This window comes from Salvia splendens, chromosome 15 (assembly GCF_004379255.2).
Source record: "Salvia splendens isolate huo1 chromosome 15, SspV2, whole genome shotgun sequence".
NCBI classification, from domain to species: Eukaryota; Viridiplantae; Streptophyta; class Magnoliopsida; order Lamiales; family Lamiaceae; genus Salvia; species Salvia splendens.
The window spans coordinates 28,189,194-28,211,159 of NC_056046.1; the positions used below are offsets into that span (position 1 = coordinate 28,189,194).

General features: G+C 36.4%; 3 protein-coding genes across 8 annotated transcripts; all 3 read right to left on the reverse strand.

Moving 5' to 3' along the window:
- Positions 1-4,225: 4,225 nt before the first annotated feature.
- Positions 4,226-5,548, reverse strand: LOC121766959. The gene is made up of 2 exons (XM_042163185.1): positions 5,013-5,548; positions 4,226-4,631 (listed from the first exon to the last, which is right to left on the reverse strand). The coding sequence occupies exons 1-2, from the start codon at positions 5,546-5,548 to the stop codon at positions 4,226-4,228; spliced, it is 942 nt and encodes a 313-aa protein (XP_042019119.1).
- LOC121766313 (protein PTST homolog 2, chloroplastic-like) lies at positions 5,246-9,412 on the reverse strand. 6 transcript variants are annotated; one of them, XR_006042971.1, is made up of 9 exons: positions 8,714-9,410; positions 8,160-8,347; positions 7,913-8,038; positions 7,577-7,794; positions 7,144-7,286; positions 6,929-7,076; positions 6,092-6,160; positions 5,879-6,026; positions 5,246-5,379 (listed from the first exon to the last, which is right to left on the reverse strand). XR_006042971.1 is itself a non-coding variant. In XM_042162568.1 (8 exons), exons 1-8 carry the CDS (start codon positions 9,229-9,231, stop codon positions 5,931-5,933), a joined length of 1,500 nt encoding a protein of 499 aa, XP_042018502.1. In that variant the 5' UTR covers positions 9,232-9,412; the 3' UTR covers positions 5,742-5,930. The 6 variants fall into 6 exon arrangements, 5 of the variants coding, with proteins under 5 accessions (XP_042018502.1, XP_042018504.1, XP_042018501.1 ...); XM_042162568.1 differs by lacking the exon at positions 5,246-5,379 and having other exon boundaries at positions 5,742-6,026; positions 7,577-7,788; positions 8,714-9,412; XM_042162570.1 differs by lacking the exon at positions 5,246-5,379 and having other exon boundaries at positions 5,742-6,026; positions 7,577-7,788; positions 8,178-8,347; positions 8,714-9,411.
- An 11,040-nt stretch (positions 9,413-20,452) lies between these two features.
- LOC121766960 lies at positions 20,453-21,466 on the reverse strand. The gene has a single exon (XM_042163187.1). The coding sequence runs from the start codon at positions 21,464-21,466 to the stop codon at positions 20,453-20,455; it is 1,014 nt and encodes a 337-aa protein (XP_042019121.1).
- Positions 21,467-21,966: the final 500 nt, after the last annotated feature.

Sequence of the window (21,966 nt, forward strand, 5' to 3'; positions counted from 1 at the left end):
AATATTTATCTGTATAATTTTATTAAATACAAATCAGTCTATTTACACAAAAAATAACTATAACTTATCATTTAATGTTTTACTTTTTGTTGATATTGACTATGCAAAATGTCTATTTTTCATTATTGTCACAAAATTTAAGATTCTTCTATACATTAATTATTACATAAAATGATTCCAATGACATTCAAAATCAAAATCAAAATAATTATGATATAATTTTAAAATAGTTCTAACATCACCAAATTATTTCTCACATACTTTAACCTTAAAATGGTCTTAGATGTACAACGTTTTTGCAAGTTTGGGTACATAATATTGCAAGTATTAAATACATATGGCTGTATGGTATATAAAACTATACTTTGCAAGTTTGGGTACATAAAATACTTTTAGTAGATTGGGACAATCAAGTAGTACAACCCGACCAAGACTACTTTCCCGGCGAAGAAGAGTAGGCCAATTCCTCTTATCAAGCCAAATAGGTAAGCAAGGTAAGAGAACCACTTGGACTTTGATTCCAAAATGCAATTGAGCATTGAGCATTGAGGATACGTAGGCATCTCAACTTAAATTTTAAATTTAAGTTGTGCTCGAGTCATTTAAATTGTGATCAAGACTTTAAATCTTTTGTAATTTATAATCTTTAAATTGTAATTTGTAAATTTTAAGTTGTAATTTGTATCAATAAAATTGCATTTGTACATCGCATCATTATAATTTTATTTATGCAAGTATATTTACATTTTTTACTTAAATTACATTTACAATGTTAATAAAAAAATAAAAATTCTATGAACCGCCGAACCGGACGAACCGGCCCGGAACCGGATAGGAACCGGCGGTTCCGGCGGTTGAGATGAACCGCCGGTTCACGGTTCAGGAACCGGAACCGTCGGACCTAGGACGGGCCGGTTCAAATTCCTGATTTTCTTGAACCGGAACCGTGAACCGCCGGTTCCCGAACCGTGATGACGTCTACCACGTATGATATTGTTCTGCGTTTCTGTATTTAAATCTAGTTTTGCATAGATCAAAACCCTATATATATATATATATATGTATATATATATATATATATATATATAGTCTCATTATTCACAAATCTAGTCTTGAAGACTGAACTAGAGACCAAATTAGGGCCCTTAGATATAATTTTTAATTGATGAGATGAGATGATGTAGTGAAAATTTTCGCCTTCATTAGGTAGCCAAATTACTTCAACCGAGGGTATTTTTGTCAAATTACATTTATAGTTTATTACTTCATCCAATAGATTTATTACTTCATTCCAGTAGATTATTACTTCATTCCACCTTGAATTTGAATTTGTTTAACCTTTTTACAAAATTTGAAGTGAATACACTGGGTGAAGTGTTTTCAAAATGAATTATTTATTCTTTATTATGATGTATGTCAATGTTGATGAAGTTATAACCTCATTTAATAAGGTAATGGACTGAAGTAATAACCCAATTGAAGTTCAATAAAGTAAAATCTTATTGTGATGAAGTGGTATACTTGTCGAATGAAGTAAATGCACATATGAATGAAATAGTGATCACTCTTACTCATATACTCAAGAATCCATTAAAGTAATAACCTATATGAATGAATGAAGTAATGGGGCCAACGATTTTCGGCTTAGGTTTAAATCATCAGCTGCAGAACCGTGTGTGTGTTTTTACTGTAACTGCATCATTTTTGGATTTTTGGGTCTTCCAAATCTACCCTTTTTCAATTTGATTGAATAATAAAAAGATAATGTGTAATTATTAATAACCATTAGATGTGAATAATGAGTGGATGAGATTTGGTCTCTAGTTCGGTCTTTAAAATTGGTTCGACATTGATCACAACTCTCTCTCTCTATATATATATAGGGTAGTGATAAAATACAAACTCATATATTGTATAAACTCCAACACAGTATCAATACAACGCCAACACAGTTTAAAATTTCAAAATTTTGATGTCAACACAATTTCAACACAACATCAACTGTTGACATAGTGTTGACATTTTTTTATAAAATGCAAACTCATATATTGTACAAACTCCAAACTTTTCAACACAGTATCAACACAATGTTAACACAGTGTAAAATTTCAAGATTTTGATGTCAACACAATATCAATACAATGTCAACACAATTTCAACACAACATCAACCGTTGACATTGTGTTGACATTTTTTGTTACTATTATTTTATCATTTATTGATATTTTCTAATGGTTCAGATCATAATTTGGAGTTTATACAATTTTTAGAGTTTGCATTTGATCACATTTCTATATATATATATATATATATATATATATATATATATATATATTATATAGGGAATAGGGAGATTATCAAAACAAGAATGCATCCAAATATATATATTTTCTCCATCCTACAAAAATAGGTCAATTTTCTTTTTCATTCGTCTCATAGAAATAGTTCATGTTTGTATCCATTTATGGAAGCCTTTTCTCCTTCTTTCTTACTTTATTATTCATGAGTCCTACCATCCACTACACTATTTTAAGTTTTCAACTATCTTTTCTCATTCTCTTTTTACCAATTATTCCCTCCATCCACATAATAGATTAGTTTTACAATTTTGGGATGTCCACCAAAATTAGACTAAATCTAAAAATGGAAAGTTTTCAACAAATGCTAACCCTATGTATCATTCCACTAACACTCATTCCACTACCTTCCCACTAAACCCTAAAAATCCTAAACCTTAGGGATGTTAATGTAACCCAAATGCTATTCGGGTCACCCGCAACCCGTTAGGGGCAGACCCGAAAACCCAATGGGCTGGCCCGGAAACCCGATAAAATTTCTATCATTCTATTTGTTTGACTCTAATTCGACACTTCATTGGTTATTTTATAATATAGATTATTAAAAAAATTACTTTCAATTTTATATATTAAATATATAAATTATATTTAGTTTTTAGTTTTTACTAACATAATAATAGATAAATAAATTATAAACTTCAAATTCACTAAAAAATATATTTAAATTTCTAAAATATGCTTTAAAATTTCTTGATATTTATGTTTTATTTTGCATAAATCTCAAATAATAGTATTTGATCATGTTTATGTTGTAATTTAAGCATATATCTCAAATTTATCATAATTAAATATTTTACATTTTATAAATATAACTAATTTTCATCATTATTTATTGGATTGGTCACATGTTAATTTTACCCGTAGCAACTTGATTAACCCGATGGCTAGCCCGAAATCCGAGCTTTTCAGGTTATGGTTGAACTTTTATAACCCGGAAAAATCATAACTCGATTAGCCCGCACCCGATTGACCCGCAACCCGAAAAGGGTTGGCCCGAAACCCGGTGAGCTGGTCCGATTGACATCTCTATTCATAACCTTGTCTATTTTTGGTGGACGAAGGAAGTAGTATGTATTAAAACTCGTATTGTTTTCAAATGACTTATTTCTACGATAAGGGGAGTATTATGAATAAGCATATGCATATATTCAGGAGATAGATAAAAAATTAGAGAAGAAAACGATAACATGTAACGATCTCCAATGATACGATGATAGCTTGCAATTGCATACCTCCACTAGTAGATTTCTTTGTTGTCTATATTAAAATTCTGTCCTATTCCCACTGATGTTCTTAGCTATCATGATGGCAATAGGTTGGAACTAAAGAGATCCGAGAATAGAAGAAGAGTTGAACAACAAGCCTCTTAAACTATTTAATCATACTACTCTTGTAGTCTCGTACTAACAATTAAGAGAACTAAAAAGTAGTGTCCTAATTTAGCTAAAGATTTCATTCTCGCAATAATGTAAGCATATCTCAATTGGTAAGATGCTTCTACTCCAACGAATAGATCGAATGTTTGAGTCACATATTTTTCGAGATCACAAATCCATGATTTATATGATTGGTTGCCTAGCACTGATAGCACTTACCCTAAAACCTTCAAACTAAGCTGAAACACACATAGACAATCCATATATACATTTCATTGCAATAAGAAAGTCATGAGCAAACAACATAACATACAAGTAACTAATCCATTTCTCACACTTGCGAAAGGGATGCTTATCTATATATAGCCATTTCGTGAGGTACATTTCAACTACACATAAATATCTCATGGAGTACTATAAGTTTGTTAGTAGGAAGCATGGTATGATTAACGTGTTGAGAAGCATGGAATGGAATCCTCATAGTAATATGGATCATCCGAACGACTTCTTGAGGGCGCGGAGGATGCTCCAGATGAAGGTGGAGGCGACAAGTAGAATAATAGCAGAGACAACAGCATACTTGAGTCCGAGATTAACCAGTAAGTTTACGACAAGGGCGGCTAGGATGACGCCAACGAGATTTGCAGTGAGAGCTGGCCAGAAGGGCATGTCCAGTATGGATGCAATGAAGGCTCCGGTCCAAGCACCAGTTCCGGGAAATGGCACTGCTACAAATAGCATCAAGCCAATCCACTGGAATTCTTTCACTGGAGCTGCCTTGTGTTTGGCCTTGTCGAGTAGCATGTCCAATAAACGAGAAGCAGCTTCATTCTTTGTAGTTAGAAAAGCTGCAACTTTCTTCAGGTATAGTATGATGAAGGGGACAGGGACCATGTTCCTGTCATTTGCATTAGAATTTTCATCAAATATACACCTTCTTTTATTAGATGAAGAAGAATTAGGCCAAAAATTAGGATACATTCTGGGAAAATCAAACTTCCATCGAAGAGAAGCAAATGAAAGGCTTTCATAAAAATTCTCGTAGAATCGAGAATGAAGTTTTCATTCTGTACATGCTAGATCATGAATTAGTAACTGCATCAAATTTTCCAAAAGAATCCTAATTGTGTCGAACTTTCCATTTTTGAAAATTCTGATTACCAACCAAGATCGAATCATGTACTGTATATAAATATTCACACACCACATATCTCTAAGACCAGAAGGAAAAATGAACCTAATATATTTGTTGGCATAAAATAGTATTATAGATACGTACCCAAGAACAGACAAGACTGTGAGAAAAACTGGGTGGAGTTGCAACCAATAACCAACCGGGATAGCACCACGGAGCTCGATCACTGGCAGCGTAGCTAGGGCGAAGACAACGGCTTCATCGGGCCAACTCGAAGCCCGCAGAGCTTTAGCCACCTTTACGCCAAAGCCAGAACCCCTGATGCTGTCAGCAACTGCAGCTCTCGCATCTCCACACAATGCATGCAATCCAAGAGACACCGACGCAAACAACACAACCCAGAAGACAAATTTCACCCATTTCTCTTCCAACATCCACAAAGATTCATCCTTTTCGACTTTTCCAATAAAATCATCCGATAGAGCTCCAACGGCAGCAATTTTGAGGCGGCCTGGATGGAGGAAAGACGGAAATAACATGAGAGATTCTGGCTTTGTGACGGCGGCGCGTGGGAGTGTAAAGGAGTTGATTCTTGGAACTGAGATTAGAAGCTTTTTGTATTTTAAACAAGATGCTGCTGAAACTGAAAGGGATGTGGAGTGGAATAAAAGAGAAGCCATTCAAGACTAGGAAATGAAATGGATTTGGGGTGTTGATTAATGAAGCCATTAGCAAGGCCACAAGAAACAAGATTGAGGGGATTAATCGAGGTACAAATCCAATTTTCATCGTTTATTTCACCAATACAAGAGGACTGGCCTTTTTCACCTAAATTATTACAATTAATTAATAAATAATGACTTAACAAGCTAGTAAAATGCAACATTACTAAGATTACCTTATAAAAGAATCTCAAAAATGTGTGCATCACCACACAATACATCTCCACCAAAAAAAACACTAGAAAGAATCGAAATGAATTTCCTAGAGCTTACAAACAGTATACCAACCAGTTTTTTGGTGCATCTTTCTACTTAGAACTGCCATAAATTCTGTACAGATTCATGTAACAATGAAAAGGTTATTTTCATGTCCATTGTTGTTAACGATAGGGCGCAGAGGATCGAGTTTCCATTTTCCATCAACTATGAATTTGATCTGCAAGATAATGACAAACATTTTAAGTATCAAGTAAGGTAATCAAGTTGTTCCAACAACCTTACCTCGTATCTGCCCGGATACAGCTTCAGGGTTATCGAGAACATGCCTGACTTTGATCTCCGCATCCTTCTCTGCATCACATCAAATCCATAACACCTATCACTTATCCACAATGGCTAGTCTAAAGTCCATTGCAACTGCTGTAGATGGAACTTTTGACCAAACTAATGAACGATGGGCATGCATGACATTGTTCTATATTTCATAAACAATACGCCCGACAAACAAATGCTAACGCTTGCTTGCAGTTTAGAACTAATAAAAGTAAACGAACAAAGTCAACAAAGTCCCAATATTACCAATCAGAATATGTCAACACAGTTTCAAAGGAAATGCATTACATGGGAATCGGAAAGAATTCAGGGGTAAAAAATTTCACGAGGCGGAAAGACGAGTGTACTATGTATTTTGTCAAAATTTTGCACATTATATGGGTAAGTTGCAACTGCAAATGGTAGGTTGCAATATTATTTCTTATGGCATCACGAGGTTATGTTTGGATTCTCACACATCCAATGCCCTCTCTAGAGCTTCTACTTTCAATATCTCATAGTGGCAAATGGAATTACCCACATATGGAAGTGTTCAACATCAAGCTTATGATTCATTTTGGTCGGACCCAATAACAGTATTAAGCAAGCTAGATCAATAAAAAATATTGCTTGGCAGCCAGCCTAATTACAGTTTGCATGACATGAGGAACCAAAAGAATTATATTGGAATTAAAAAGAATACGATAGTGATAGGATGAAAGTTTAAACTCAAGTTACTCAACCGAACTCCAAGAAAAAGTGAGCTCCAATGACAAGGAGCTTTCAACATATAAAAAAATATCTAACCTGAGTTGTCCAGCCATCAAAAGAGCCTACTAAGGATACCTCTGCGGCTGAATTAGGCCATACTATGGAGGTGGTTCGAAGAAGTTGCAAAGATCTACGAGCATCACCTATCCGTCTCTTCTTCACTTCTATTATCTTTTGTGCTTCACTGTGAAAAACAGATTGATATATAAGCTAGTTGCAGCTATATACTATCAAATATACGAGTGTCGTACATTCTCGCTAATGTCATTTTCCCCTCTACTACAGCCAGCTTTGCTCTTAGTGACCTTAGTCGCTGTTTCGCACTCATGACTTCATTCTCTTGGAACTCCACAGCATCAGAAAGAGACTGCAAATCAGTAGAACCTCCAGTTACCTTGAAAAGAAAGGTGCATTGATGAAAATGAAATCCTCAAACCTTTTAGCAGATATAATTAAGGAGTTGGAGCTTGGAAATGTTTGTCTCTGTAATTTGGGTCTGAGGGGCAAACTTACGTTCTTCAAATTATTCTAGTTCTGATATATACTATGGTGTACAAAATATACAAAACTCGACTTATCACTTAAGATGACATTGCTTCTAGTTCATTAATTAACGCAATTCAGTAACTCATATGGATGAACCACTGCACGTCAAATAAACGACAAAAGTGAAAGTTACAGCACCTCTTTCGAAATACTATCTTCCCGTTCAGATCTAATGGAGCGAAGAGCTGTTGTGAGCTCAGATTCTAGATCCTGAAGACGAGTTTGTATTTCATTGTAATTGATCTCTTTGTGTTCATCCATGTCTTCAGCATATTCCTTAGTGGTTACAGTTATTCCATCATGATAGCTCTCTTTATTAGTATCAGCAGGATTTTTTTCAAATGAAATCTCTGCAGCTGCATATTAAGGGTTCAAACACCAATAAGAGAAAACTGGAACCATAAAAATACACTGATTCAAAAAAAAATAACATTTTAAGCACTTCTGCCTAAAAAGGAAAGAACATTAAAGCACCTTCAAACTCCGTAAGTGGGAACCCTGCTCGTCTATCCAGCCAACTTCTCCAAGTTTCTGGTTCAGTATAATGACTAATGTTGTAAGCAGGCCTTGGTCTGATGTTTTCTTCATGATCCTTCCCACCTTTACAAATTTAGAAGTGCCAAATCCCAAACTTTAAATTGCAATTGCAAGAACTAGAAACAAGATAAAAGTATATTGTGTGCCCCTAATTCTTCTAAACTTGGGCTACCATATTACATACCAGCAAGAAAAAACTTACTGAAACCTAAGGGGGTATCTGAATGCATGTCGTTTCCCTCATCTTCACTTTTGGTTTGAGCTTCATACCCATCTTCCCCTAACTTGATACCCGAGTACTCATTGTTCCTCTGCTTCTCCAATCTACTCAATATTCCATCAATCCCCGAGTCCACATCAGCAGCAAGTTGCCTACACCATAAAAAAAAGAAACATGTATATAATGGTTATATCCAGAGAACTAACTTACTAAGCTCCAGAAATGGCAAGTACAGTATAAGCAGGTATTATCATTTTTCCCAATAATATTTTTGCTTCCTTGTTTATAGCATTAAATAACGGATAACGATAATTGCAGAACTCGGATTTCTTTCGTTCTTTCTTTCTTTCTTGTTTTTTGTAATGTTTTTTCAATTAATGTTACTGAAAGTAGAAACTCTACAGATAATAGAATATCCAAAGAAAACAATAACATTTGAGAAAATAGAAAAGGACAAAATAACACATTATCCAGAAATTCACAGGAAAAAAAAGGAAGAAGAAAGAAAGAAATCTAACTGTGATGTTTCCAATAAGGATGAACCAGGGAGCTGCGAACTAGGGTTTACGATACCATCACCAAAGAAACTCGAGGAAGCACTCTGATTACAACTCTCAATTCTCCTGTGGAACTCTGCAATATCAGAATCGGTTGTTTCCTCCGCATTTTTGTCGTCCCAACCAAGAGAATACCACCCGCCTCTCTTCTTTATAGCTCTCACCAAATCGAATCTCCCAGCTCTCACCAACTCCTCCTTCGTCGGGAACATGGAAGGTTTCTCCGACTTCGCCATGAAATTCATTATCTCCGCCTCCAATTCCACTTCTCCGTCGCCCTGGTGGGACCCGCAACACCAAGACCTGTCGAGATTAATCCCTGATTTGAGCGCTCGCCTCTCTTCGTTCAACTGGAAACTGAAGTTTAGGAATTTGTTGGAGTTCGACACGAAAATGAGGACGGGGGAGAGACGAGAGTTGAAGCAAGCGACGCAGATGTTTGAGGTTGGGATTTGGGCGTGAGCTGTGAGAGATAGCATCGTTCAGGCATTTCGTCGAACAGTTAGCAGTTGGTCGAATTGAGGAAGACAGCGAAGAACAATGCCGCCTGGAAAAACGTGAGCACCATTAACTGAAGCGTTCAGCTGTTGCTTAATTCGTACTTCTGTGTTGATGCGATTTTGAGTATTTCACTTCACTGCCATATAGTATCATTAATTTCACTAATTATGTTAGCCATTAATAACTTGATTGTTATCCCCTTTGGATCAACCCCGAAATTACTGCTCCCTCCGTCCCGTCCCGTCCCCCATCTATCCTAGATTCGACACGAATTTTAGAAATTGTTTGATTTTATGAGAAAGAAGTAGAACTCATTTATATATCGATTTTATAATAGAATGTGAATGCAATAATTTAGCTGAATGGTAAGGTATATTAATCTAAATGGAAAAAAGTAAATGGAAATAAGGTGGACCTCATGAAATGGCAAAAAAATGAGTCATAAATTTGAGGACAAAGGGTGTACATTCAACACTATATTCTTGCATTAAATGTAGTTTTGGAACATACATGAGCATCAGTCACTACACCTAGGCGTGCACACTGTTCAAAAACCGTCGGTTCAAGAGGCGGTTCAAAACCGCCGGTTCCGGGCCTGTTCGGCGGTTCAAAATTTTTCTTTCTTCTCGTTTTAGTGTTTATTTCAACGAGACTACAAGTCACAAGCCACAACTTATAAGTTACAATTTACACCTAATGTTGGACTTGAGCCTTTGGATTGAAAGAGAGTGTACTGGATGATTCTATTTTATAGCTACATGTTCTTGTATGTGTTGCTCTTTCTTTCAATGTGGGATAAAACTCCTTATTTATAACTACATGATACATCTCCATCATCTTTGTTTACATTAGTTTATATCTTAACTATCTTCTATTATTACAACTTAACAACAAATATAATTACATAAAGTATTATTCTTTAATTCTTTATCATTATCGATTTGTTTGTGTATAAGTTTATGTGTATATTAACTAATAAATATCATTATACACATTAAGAGAATAATTATTATACAAATTGTATTAATCTAGTGATAACTATAATATGAATAATTATTTATCTATGTACAAATCATATTACTCAATAATTGTTTATTCTTATCTATCAAGAATATATTCACAAATAATAATTTTATTTATATAAATTATACTACATCTATTAGAATAACAACTATTATACAAAATCATACTATTAGTTTACTACTAATATATAAATATATAAACTATATTATACCACTAAACAAATCATTCTTTAGCTATCTATTTTTATCATTATTATACCAATTATATTAATTGTTATTTTTTTCACATTTTAATCAATATATTCAGAAAAATTAGCAACATACTTACATTTAAATCTAATTATTTGAACACGTTCACATTCTATAAATATACAAATTATTAACAACATGCAACATTCAAATTTAATTAAACTATTCTAGTTGATGCTATTATTATCTATAAATTTGTCTTAGAAAAAGAATCATAACAAAAATAAAGATAAAGTTAGTGAATAATAAAATGTAGTAAAAAATAAAGAAAAGTAGAAAACCAAAGAAAGTTTTGTATCCCACATTGGAAAAAGATGAATGAATGATCTAAACATGTAGTTATAAAATAAAATATTTCAACATGTTTTGTCCCACATTGAAAGTGAAACAAAAAATATTCAAGGATGTCTCTATAAAAGAGAAACAACCAATAATGGTTTCTTAGAATTATTAAAAATGAGCACATTTAAATCCAATTATTATTATTATTTGAACACACCCACATTCTATAAATATACAAATTATGAGCAACATGCAATAATCAAATTTAATTGAACTATTCTATTTGATTCTATTATTATCTATAAATTTGTCTTAGAAAATGAATCATAACAAAAATAAAGATAAAGTTAATGAATAAATAAATGTAGTAAAAAATAAAGAAAAGTAGAAAACAAAAGAAAGTTTTGTATCCTACATTAGAAAAAGATGAATGAATGATCTAAACATGTAGTTATACAAGAAAATATTTCAACATATTTTGTCTCACATTGAAAGTGAAACACAAAATATTCAAGGATGTCTCTATAAAAGAGAAACAACCAAGAATGGTTCTTAGAATCATAGCCCAAATAAATAAATATGGGCTATTATGAAATTATTGTATTGATTTATTTGTGAAAACTGATTTTTATATATAAAAGTTGATTTTTATAAATAATAATTTTTTTTAATGTTATGAACCGGCGGTTTGAACCGGTGAACCGCCGGTTCCGGTTCGCGATAAATCTGAACCTGAACCGGCCGGCTTGAACCGCCGAACCGCCGGCGCCGGTCGGTTCATGAACCGGCGGTTCCGAACCGGCCAGGGACGGATCCAATGCATTGGCAGGTGGGGCATATGCCCCTCCTCAAATTTTCCTACATACATATACATATCTATGATGTTTGCTAATTTACACCCTTGATTCACTAAATGCCCCTTCTTAATTCTTCTAAACTTTCCCTATACATATTTTTGCCCATCTTGAGATTATTTTCTGGCTCCGTCCCTGGAACCGGCGGTCCGGTTTGTGCATTCCTAACTACACCCCTGTACATGGTGCCAAATACCAAGGGTGACGTTGGATGAAGTTGTTGTCTGGACCAAACCTCCGTTCTTCATTTCTTTGTTGGGGATAATGCTGGAATTACAAGAGATAAACAATACCGGGCGTAATACAACCCAAGAAGGAAGAACTAAAATTGAAAATTACAATGAAATCGATACTGTAAAACCGTAAAAGAGTTTAGCCGAGTCGAGGAGTCATCTTTCCGCAAGACGAGATACGCCCCGGTAGTGCTCTCGGTTTGGCTTGTCGTCCCCAAAGATAAAACGGCTACGTCTCTGGTGAAGCAGCACCGCAATCAACAGAGATCCGGCGAACTGGATGGAGGAGAGGGCAGAGCTTCGGAAAGAAAGACTATGCAGAGAGTATGATGCTTGTGAGTATGTTGTTCTGATTGTGCTCTATTCCTAATGCAAAGAATGACTAGCCTATTTATAGGCTTGGTCCACTGCTGGGGTCAACTCAGCCTTGATGGCTGTCATCATGGCTCATTATGGCGGGGCTGTAACCGCCGGCCGTTACGAGTTTGAAAGCTGGAGTGGTCGACTTTGAATCTAGACGCTGTACACGCCCTAGTTCAACCGTCACATGTGGACTTCGACTTGATCAAGCCATCGCTCAAGACAGAGCAGGTCGAGTTGATCAGGCTACTGAAGCCATCGCTCAAGGCGCAGCAGGCCGAGTTGATCAAACTGCTGATCAAGGCGCAGCATGCCAAGTTGATCAGGCTGCCGCCCAAAACTTAGGTGGTCCAAAACATTAAGTCTGGATCCAGGGACAAGCCCAAGAACCAAGCCCAAAGATAAATGTAGCAATACCTTGTACAATCATCTATGAAAGTGATAAAGTACTTTTTACCACTTGCTTAGCATAACTTAGATTGTGTGAATATGGTGCAGTCGTTTGATGAATTATACCACTTGCTTTGCATAACTCCTCAAACGGGGCATATATTCGCCTCCTCTGTCGCTTCGAATCGTTTTGATTTTACAACCAAGTTGATTCTCAACTTCTTTCTTATAATTTTTGAACGCTTCTATTGCTTCATCTTTACTTCTTAAAAGATAAATGTAGCAATACCTTTTACAATCATCTATGAAAGTGATAAAATACTTTTTTCCACATCTAGTTTACACCATCTTTAAATCACATACGTCTGTGTGAATTAATTCAAGGGGTTTTGTACTTCGTTCCACCGAGTGAAATGACAACTTAGTCATTTTTGCTTCAAGACAAATTTCACATTTATCTTGGGTATCCACTTCATTAGCCTTTAGTAAATCTAAATTCACTAATCTTTTAATGGCTTTTCAATTTACATGTCTCAATCTACAATGCCACAAATTTGAACACTCAGTCAAGTAAGAGGAAGTAGATGTTTTATTATTAGCCAATGGCTTTGCAACACTGCGAGTTGCCACACTAAGTTTGAAAAGCCCGTCGGTTACATAACCTTTTCCGAGGGATTTTCCAAACTTATACAATACAAACCTATCAGACTCAAATACAAGTTTAAACCCCTTATTAACTAGTATTGATCCTGACACTAGGTTCTTGCGGATGTCCGGGACATGCAGCACATCCTTCAGTGTTATTGTGACACCAGACGTCATCATGAGGATCACATTTCCAATGCCAAGGACTTCGGAGGATGCTTGATTCCCCATGTTGATCTTCCTCCCATCAACAGGACTGTAAGTTGAAAACTTACTCCTATCGGCACAAACATTAGCAGTTGCTCCAGTGTCGATGTACCAGCCTCCCTTGTTTTCAATCAAGTTGGCTTCTTCAGTGACCATAGCAATGAGGTCGCTTTCATCCCAGTCTTTGAACTCATTCTCAATGACGTGGGCTGCCGACTTCTTCTTCCTGTTGCGGCAGTCTTTGGCAAAGTGACCAGTTTTTGCCACATTTGAAGCATTCGCCTTCAAATTTCTTTGCAGGCTGCTTCCCTTTCCCTTTATCCTTCTGACTTGGGCGAGGGCGTTTGTTTAAAGGAAAAAAACTCTCTTTGTTTCTCATCACGATACACTGGTGGCATATACTTATCACTGAACTCTCTCAAGAAGTCATCCCAACTGGGTACTGGAGGATGTATCATAGCTCGCGGGACAGTCACCCACCAATAGTAAGCATCGCCCTGAAGAAGAGACACTGCGTAATCAAAACGTTCTTCTGCAATACAACCCATCTGATTAAACACACGCTCTGTCCTCTTCAACCATATCTCAGCCTCGGCAGGATCAATAGTCCCAACAAAGTCAACGGCTCCCATCTTTCGTAGTTCTTTGAAATTTCTACCCCTTGGTCTCATTTCTAGCCCCTGTACTTCTTGTTCAACCCTCCTATGTATTGGCTAGCTACCCTCAGATGATGCAACCGGTGTATGAGATGTTTCTGCAGTTAATGGATTATGCGGGGCGGCTGACCCTTCTCTCCTCGATGACATATGTTCAGGAATATCCATGTTCCTGATAATTCAAATGTAAATGCAACTTATAACCAATACGTATCATACGCAATGCATGGATGCAATGTCCCAGCGGGATCCGTATCCCTGCTCTGATACCACCTTAAATGTCATACCTCAACCCCTATGACGTATACTCTTATAATAAATAAATCCCTTATCATAAAAGCAATTAATGCACGTGTATAATTCATAGGACGCACATATCATATAATTTTAAAATTCAACATATATCAAGTACATATTTCAAAACGTTTTACACAGAAGTGGAACCCTCTCACCACTCTATATACTATACATTTATCTACATGCAAAAAGATGAGGAGAAGAAGGTTGCCAATATGCGTCAGCCGCCGAACCTGATAACGCGTGGAGTTCCTATGACCCACGTCAGTCAAAACTTTACTGCTATCTTATTCCTGAAAAATTTAGTGGTTTATATGAGCCACAACTCAGTATATACAAATTTTCACCTTTAATCTCACATGATAGAAACATCAAGCATATTCTTTTATCAATACATATAATAAGAAACAATATGTAACATAATTTAAAAACAAACCATTTCATATTCGTATGCATATGCCACTCTATTCAGTTTATTATTCTGTAACAGTCAAGCCTGGTATCTGCCCGGGATTTCCAATATGATTGACCCATAGGTCCCATTATGATTTGACCCGAAGGTCCCACTGTGATTTGACCCGAAGGTCCCAATATGTTTGACCCGAAGGTCCCAATATGATTGATCCGAAGGTCCCAATGTGATTTGACCCGAAGGTCCCACTGTGATTTCAGATCCAGGGCAAAACCGTCACAGATCCTCTATAATCCAATGATTCACATAATCGGTATCATGAACACATCATTTGCACCAATAACATATCCATATCATATTCCATCAAATTATCCAATATATCTAACCAAACATGTCCATTTCAGCAATCAAATATTCATATCATATTCGACCATCAAAATCAAATAATTCATAATCATATCAATTTCACATCATATAATCCAATAATTCACTCTCATTCAACATATAACAATCAACAGTATAACACCTGTAAAACTAAAAGTGTGATTTATACACACCTGATTAAGATAGATAATCTGATCGAGTACTCATTCGAGTTTCTCACTCATGCCTTGCTCCTATATAACAAAAACATTTAAATAAGTATACCTACCAACGCATTTTCTTTCTTCCTCAATATGTTTAGATAGTTATTAGATATACATTGTTTATTGTATAATGGTAATCGGGCTTTAGCTTATGATATCAACTATATTTATATTGCAAATGCTAAACTAGGGGCTAGAAGAATTTAAGAGCAGATCCTCTCAGGACCCAGTCACACTAAACATCAATCTTAATCTACAATCAGCAAATCCAATATGGATAGAGTTATTCTCACTAAGCATTTCTCCTGAATAAATTCATCTTTACACAAGGAAGAAAAATTATAGTATGTCTACTATCTCATTGTGATGCACACACACTATCTACCTAAAAGATAATTCCTAGTTCCATTTGATAGCATGGCGGTTTATTAAATTCTACTTTTATGCTTTATCCAAAAATTATGCTTTAGACCTAACAGTAACCGTAATATGCTTAGTAAATTTAAGTTAAAGGATATTCCACACATTACATAATTCTAGGGTGCTCATATTCAAGATGATAGCCTAAAACTTAATATTTGAATATGGAATCCAAATTAAATATATTAGAAGCGAGTTTCGACATTGAAAAAAAAAATTACTTTTTCTTTAGTTTTAACTGATTAAACATTATCATCTTAAGATTAGAAACTTAAAAAAATATATATATACTAGAATGAAATTGAAATTAATTCGTGTACAATAGCTATTTTAAATTCAATTTGTATCTTAAGCTTACCTCTAAGACTCACTAAATAATTGTACAAGAGCTCTCTTCATCTTTCTCGACTATCTTCTCTATACTCTTCATTCTTTTTTTCTTTCCTTTTGTATAAATATGTACAATCATATATCAAGGTTCACGTCGGCCACTTGCCGACTTATGGCTATTAATTAAAATATGAGCAATCCAAATGGCATGTATATAGTTAATCCTAGTGATACGTGTCACATTAGGAGATTGTACATATTTAGGTTTATGCCTATGTGCATAAGGACATATATACATATATATATATTAATGTAACAAAATACTTAAATACTTCCATAATTCCATGCACTCGTTTACGTTAGTACACATGCACACGCTATTACACACATGCATTTAGAATAATTATTTAGTTTTTAAAGGAATATTATATAATATACCTAATTGATTTTATTACTATATATATTTTTATTTTCAAGAATCATAACCTAAAATATTACTATCTATGATATCCGCTTAATATTCCATGACACTATAATTAAATAAATATGTTAATATGCAAAAATGATGCATGTTTCGGGTTAGAGATGTCACAATTCTTCCCTTCTTTAAGAATTTTGTCCTCAAAATTCGCTTTCCCCATGAGTCAATGCATCCAATAAAATCACCAACCCGTAAACAGATGTGGATAGTTATTTCTCATTTTTTCTTCAGTTTCCCAAGTAGCCTCTTCGACCCTGTGATTCCGCCAATTTACTTTAACCATTGGGATCTCTTTTCTTCGCAATTGTTTAACCTGTCGGTCTACAATATTAACTGGTTCCTCTATGTAACTCAGATTCTCAGAAATCTGTATATCATGATCTTTCAGAACATGTGACGGATCAGACCGATAACGTCGAAGCATGCTGACATGAAAAACATTATGAATATGTTCTAACTCTGGAGGTAAAGCTAACCTGTACGCTAACGGTCCAACTTTTTCGACAATATCATATGGCCCAATATAACGAGGACTCAGCTTACCTTTATGTCCAAATTGCATTACTCCTTTCCAAGGTGAGACTCGCAAGAAAACTTTATCTCCAACCTCATATTCCATCTCCTTCCGATGTTGATAATAACTCTTCTGTCTGTCTTGTGTCGCCTTCAATCTGCTTTTAATAATATCAATCTTAGGAACAGTTTCCTGGATAATTTCTGGTCCTTCTAGAATCTCCAAGCCTTCTTTGTCCCAATATACCGGACTTCTGCATTTTCTGCCATACAATGCTTCATACGGTGCCATTCCAATACTGCTGTGATATTGGTTGTTATAAGCAAACTCTATCAGCGGAATATACTTATCCCATGAACCCTGAAAATCAATAACACAAGCACGGAGCATTTCTTCTAACGTCTGAATAGTTCGTTCTGACTGACCATCTGTCTGGGGATGAAAAGCAGTACTAAAATGTAGTCGGGTTCCCATGGCTGTCTGAAAACTTTCCCAAAATCGGGATGTGAATCGCGGATCTCTGTCTGATACAATGGATATCGGAATACCATGCAAGCGTACTACTTCCCTCACGTACATTTCAGCCAACTGGTCTAACGAACAACCCCATCGTATAGGCAAGAAATGTGCTGATTTAGTTAATCTATCTACAATAATCCAACTAGCATCATTCCCTTTCTATGTCCTTGGTAAACCCGTTACAAAATCCATCGTGATACGCTCCCATTTCCAAACTGGAATAGATAAAGGTTTCAATAAACCGGCAGGTGCTTGATGTTCTGCTTTTACCTGTTGACACGTCAAACACTTTGAAACAAATTCTGCCACTTCTTTCTTCATCTTTGGCCACCAATAATGTTGCCTCATAGTATGATACATCTTTGTTGTTCCTGGGTGCATTGCATAAGGAGCATTATGTGCCTCATCTAGAATCTCTCTCCGAAGATTATCAACATCTGGTACACACAATCTAGTGCCAAACATCAATGTATCATCTTGTAGAATGAACGGTGTGTCTTTACCTTTTCGTATCTCATTAATAAACTCTACAAACTTTTCATCTTTCATTTGAGCATCTTGAATTCGTTGTCTCAACACTGGTCGGATTTCAAGAGTCGCTATTAACCCTTCACTCCTATCTAGCTGTAATCTTACATTCAAACTTCGAAGAGCAATCAACTCTGATAATGGGGTCATCTGCATGTGTGCTACCATGCTGCTTGACTTCCGACTTAACGCGTCTGCAACAACATTTGCCTTCCCCGGATGGTATTCATTGGTACAATCATAATCTTTAAGCAACTCCATCCACCGTCTTTGTCTCATATTCAACTCCTTCTGACTCATTAAATATTTTAAACTCTTGTGATCGGTCAAGATTCGAAAAGTTTCTCCATATAAATGATGACGCCAAATCTTCAAAGCAAAAACAACAGCTGCCAATTCCAGATCATGAACAGGATATGAAACTTCATGCACTCTTAGCTGTCGTGACGCATAAGCAACAACCTTTCCATTTTGCATCAAAACACAACCAAGTCCCTGCCGAGAAGCATCATTGTACACAACGAATCCTCCTATACCAGTCGGAATAGTCAATATGGGTGTTGTAGTCAATCGATGCTTCAACTCATCAAAACTCTTCTGACATTCTTCACTCCATATGAAAGGGACATTCTTCCGTAATAATTTCGTCATTGATCCCGCAATAATTGAGAATCCTTCCACAAAGCGTCTATAGTATCCAGCCATACCCAAGAAGCTTCGAACCTCTGTGACTGTAGTTGGCACTTTCTAGTTGATAATTGCTTCAATTTTATGTGGATCCACTTCTATTCCTCGACCTGACACCACGTGTCCCAAAAATACCACATGATCTAACCAAAACTCACATTTATTCAACTTTGCATAAAGTTGTTTATCTCGTAGAACTTGTAATACTGACTGCAAGTGATTAACATGATCCTCTGTACTTCGCGAGTAGACCAATATGTCGTCGATAAAAACAATCACAAACTGATCCAGAAATGGTTGAAATACTTTATTCATCAGTGCCATAAAAGCTGCAGGTGCATTCGTCAATCCGAAAGGCATAACCAAAAACTCATAATGGCCGTATCGAGTTCGAAAGGCTGTTTTCGGAGTATCATCTTTAGCAATCTTCAACTGATGGTACCCTGATCGGAGATCTATTTTTGAAAACACTTGTGCACCCTGAAGTTGATCAAACAAATCTTCTATTCTCGGCAATGGATATTTATTCTTCACCGTCGCTTGATTCAGTTTCCAATAGTCTATACAAAGTCGCAATGTACCGTCTTTCTTTTTCACAACACTGGTGCTCCCCAAGGCGAAACACTAGGCCGTATAAATCCCTTATCCAACAACTCTTGTAACTGTTTCTTCAACTCCTGTAACTCCATCGGTGATATTCGATAAGGAGGAATTGAAATAGGTGCAGTACCTGGTAACAACTCAATAGTGACCTCTGTTTCTCGATCAGGTGGCAATCCAGGTAAATCTTCAGGAAAAACGTCAGGAAATTCTTTAACAATGGAAATTTCTTTAACTTGATCATTAACCGTAGCACAATCTACAACATGAGCAAGGTATGCTTCACATCCACTTTGAATCAGTTGAAAAACCTTTGTAGCAGATATAAGACAGGAGGGAACAATCTGTCGATTGCCATAGAATATCACTCGATCTCGTCCTGGTGACTCTATTACCACTTCTTTAGCATAACAATCTATCTTAGCCCGGTGACGTGACAACCAATCCATACCCAATATAATATCAAAATCATGTATGAACAAGGGAATCAAATCTGCCAATAGTTCTACTGAGTTGATTCTCACCGCACAATCTCGATATACTGTATATACTGAAATAACTTCACCCAAGGGTGTGTGTACACCTAGTCTGTGATCTAGAGGTTCAGGTTCTTTATGCATATGTGATGTGATGACAGGTGATATAAATGAATGAGTAGATCCTAGATCTATCAATGTATATATCATAACATCAACTAAATAAAGTGTACCAGTAATGACCTCTGGTGCTCTAGATGCCTCCTCCTGTGTCATAGCAAACACACGAGCATGTCCCCGGGGTGTAGATCCATATGCCTCTGACTGACCTCGCCCTCGACCCATAGGTGCACTCATAGTCTGTCCTCTTCCACGACCTCGATTAATACTTGCACTCGATGCTGCGGTTCGCACATTCTGTACTGTTGGTTCCGACGCTGCTCTTCCACTTCATATCCTGTTAGACCGAAGTGGGCATTCCCTATAATAGTGTCCTTGATGTCCGCAGTGAAAACAACCTCCTGTAATTATTCGACATTCCCCTGTATGTGGTCGTCCACAGTGCACGCATAAAGGTCGTGCACGTGCTGTCATACCAGATCCTCGTCCCCACTCATAACTGAAAGGTGGTGGACGTCCACCTCGTTGACCCAATGGACCTCCTCTACTGAAACTCGATGCCGAAGAAAAAAAACTAGGCCTTTTTGAAATGCTCGAGTTTGATTCACCCCTATACTCCGGTGGTCCCCTCTTTTGTTTTTGAATATAGACATGTCTTTCTTTCACTAGTCTCTCTGCTCGTATAGCCGCTGCACGTAGATCATTATAAGTACGAAGGTCGGAAGGTGTGATTTTGCTTCTTATCTCATATATCAATCCTTCTTCAAAACGTCTACACTTATCTTGTTCTGTAGGTAGCAATGCTGATGCATAACGAGAAAGCTGCGTAAACTTCACTTCATAATCTGCAACTGACATAGATCCTTGTTTAAGGGACAAAAACTCTCTTTGTTTCTCATCACGATACACTGGTGGCATATACTTATCACTGAACTCTCTCAAGAAGTCATCCCAACTGGGTACTGGAGGATGTATCATAGCTCGCGGGACAGTCTCCCACCAATAGTAAGCATCGCCCTGAAGAAGAGACACTGCGTAATCAAAACGTTCTTCTGCTATACAACCCATCTGATTAAACACACGCTCTGTCCTCTTCAACCATATCTCAGCCTCGGCAGGATCAATAGTCCCAACAAAGTCAACGGCTCCCATCTTTCGTAGTTCTTTGAAATTTCTACCCCTTGGTCTCATTTCTAGCCCCTGTACTTCTTGTTCAACCCTCCTATGTATTGGCTGGCTACCCTCAGATGATGCAACCGGTGTATGAGATGTTTCTGCAGTTAATGGATTATGCGGGGCGGCTGACCCTTCTCTCCTCGATGACATATGTTCAGGAATATCCATGTTCCTGATAATTCAAATGTAAATGCAACTTATAACCAATACGTATCATACGCAATGCATAGATGCAATGTCCCAGCGGGATCCGTATCCCTGCTCTGATACCACCTTAAATGTCATACCTCAACCCCTATGACGTATACTCTTATAATAAATAAATCCCTTATCATAAAACAATTAATGCACGTGTATAATTCATAGGACGCACATATCATATAATTTTAAAATTCAACATATATCAAGTACATATTTCAAAACGTTTTACACAGAAGTGGAACCCTCTCACCACTCTATATACTATACATTTATCTACATGCAAAAAGATGAGGAGAAGAAGGTTGCCAATATGCTTCAGCCGCCGAACCTGATAACGCGTGGAGTTCCTATGACCCACGTCAGTCAAAACTTTACTGCTATCTTATTCCTGAAAAATTTAGTGGTTTATATGAGCCACAACTCAGTATATACAAATTTTCACCTTTAATCTCACATGATACAAACAT

Bases quoted from the DNA above. Each gene is read 5' to 3' on its own strand.
- LOC121766959 (XM_042163185.1), bottom strand. From the start codon at position 5,548: ATGGCTTCTCTTTTATTCCACTCCACATCCCTTTCAGTTTCAGCAGCA. The intron at 4,632-5,012 runs GTACGTATCTAT...TGCAAATGACAG, and splicing joins ACAGTCTTGTCTGTTCTTGG to GAACATGGTCCCTGTCCCCT.
- LOC121766960 (XM_042163187.1), bottom strand. From the start codon at position 21,466: ATGGATATTCCTGAACATATGTCATCGAGGAGAGAAGGGTCAGCCGCC.
- LOC121766313 (XM_042162567.1), bottom strand. From the start codon at position 9,231: ATGCTATCTCTCACAGCTCACGCCCAAATCCCAACCTCAAACATCTGC. The intron at 8,348-8,713 runs GTTAGATTTCTT...TTTATGGTGTAG, and splicing joins TCCTTATTGGAAACATCACA to GCAACTTGCTGCTGATGTGG. The intron at 7,795-7,912 runs GTGCTTTAATGT...CTTAATATGCAG, and splicing joins CCCACTTACGGAGTTTGAAG to CTGCAGAGATTTCATTTGAA.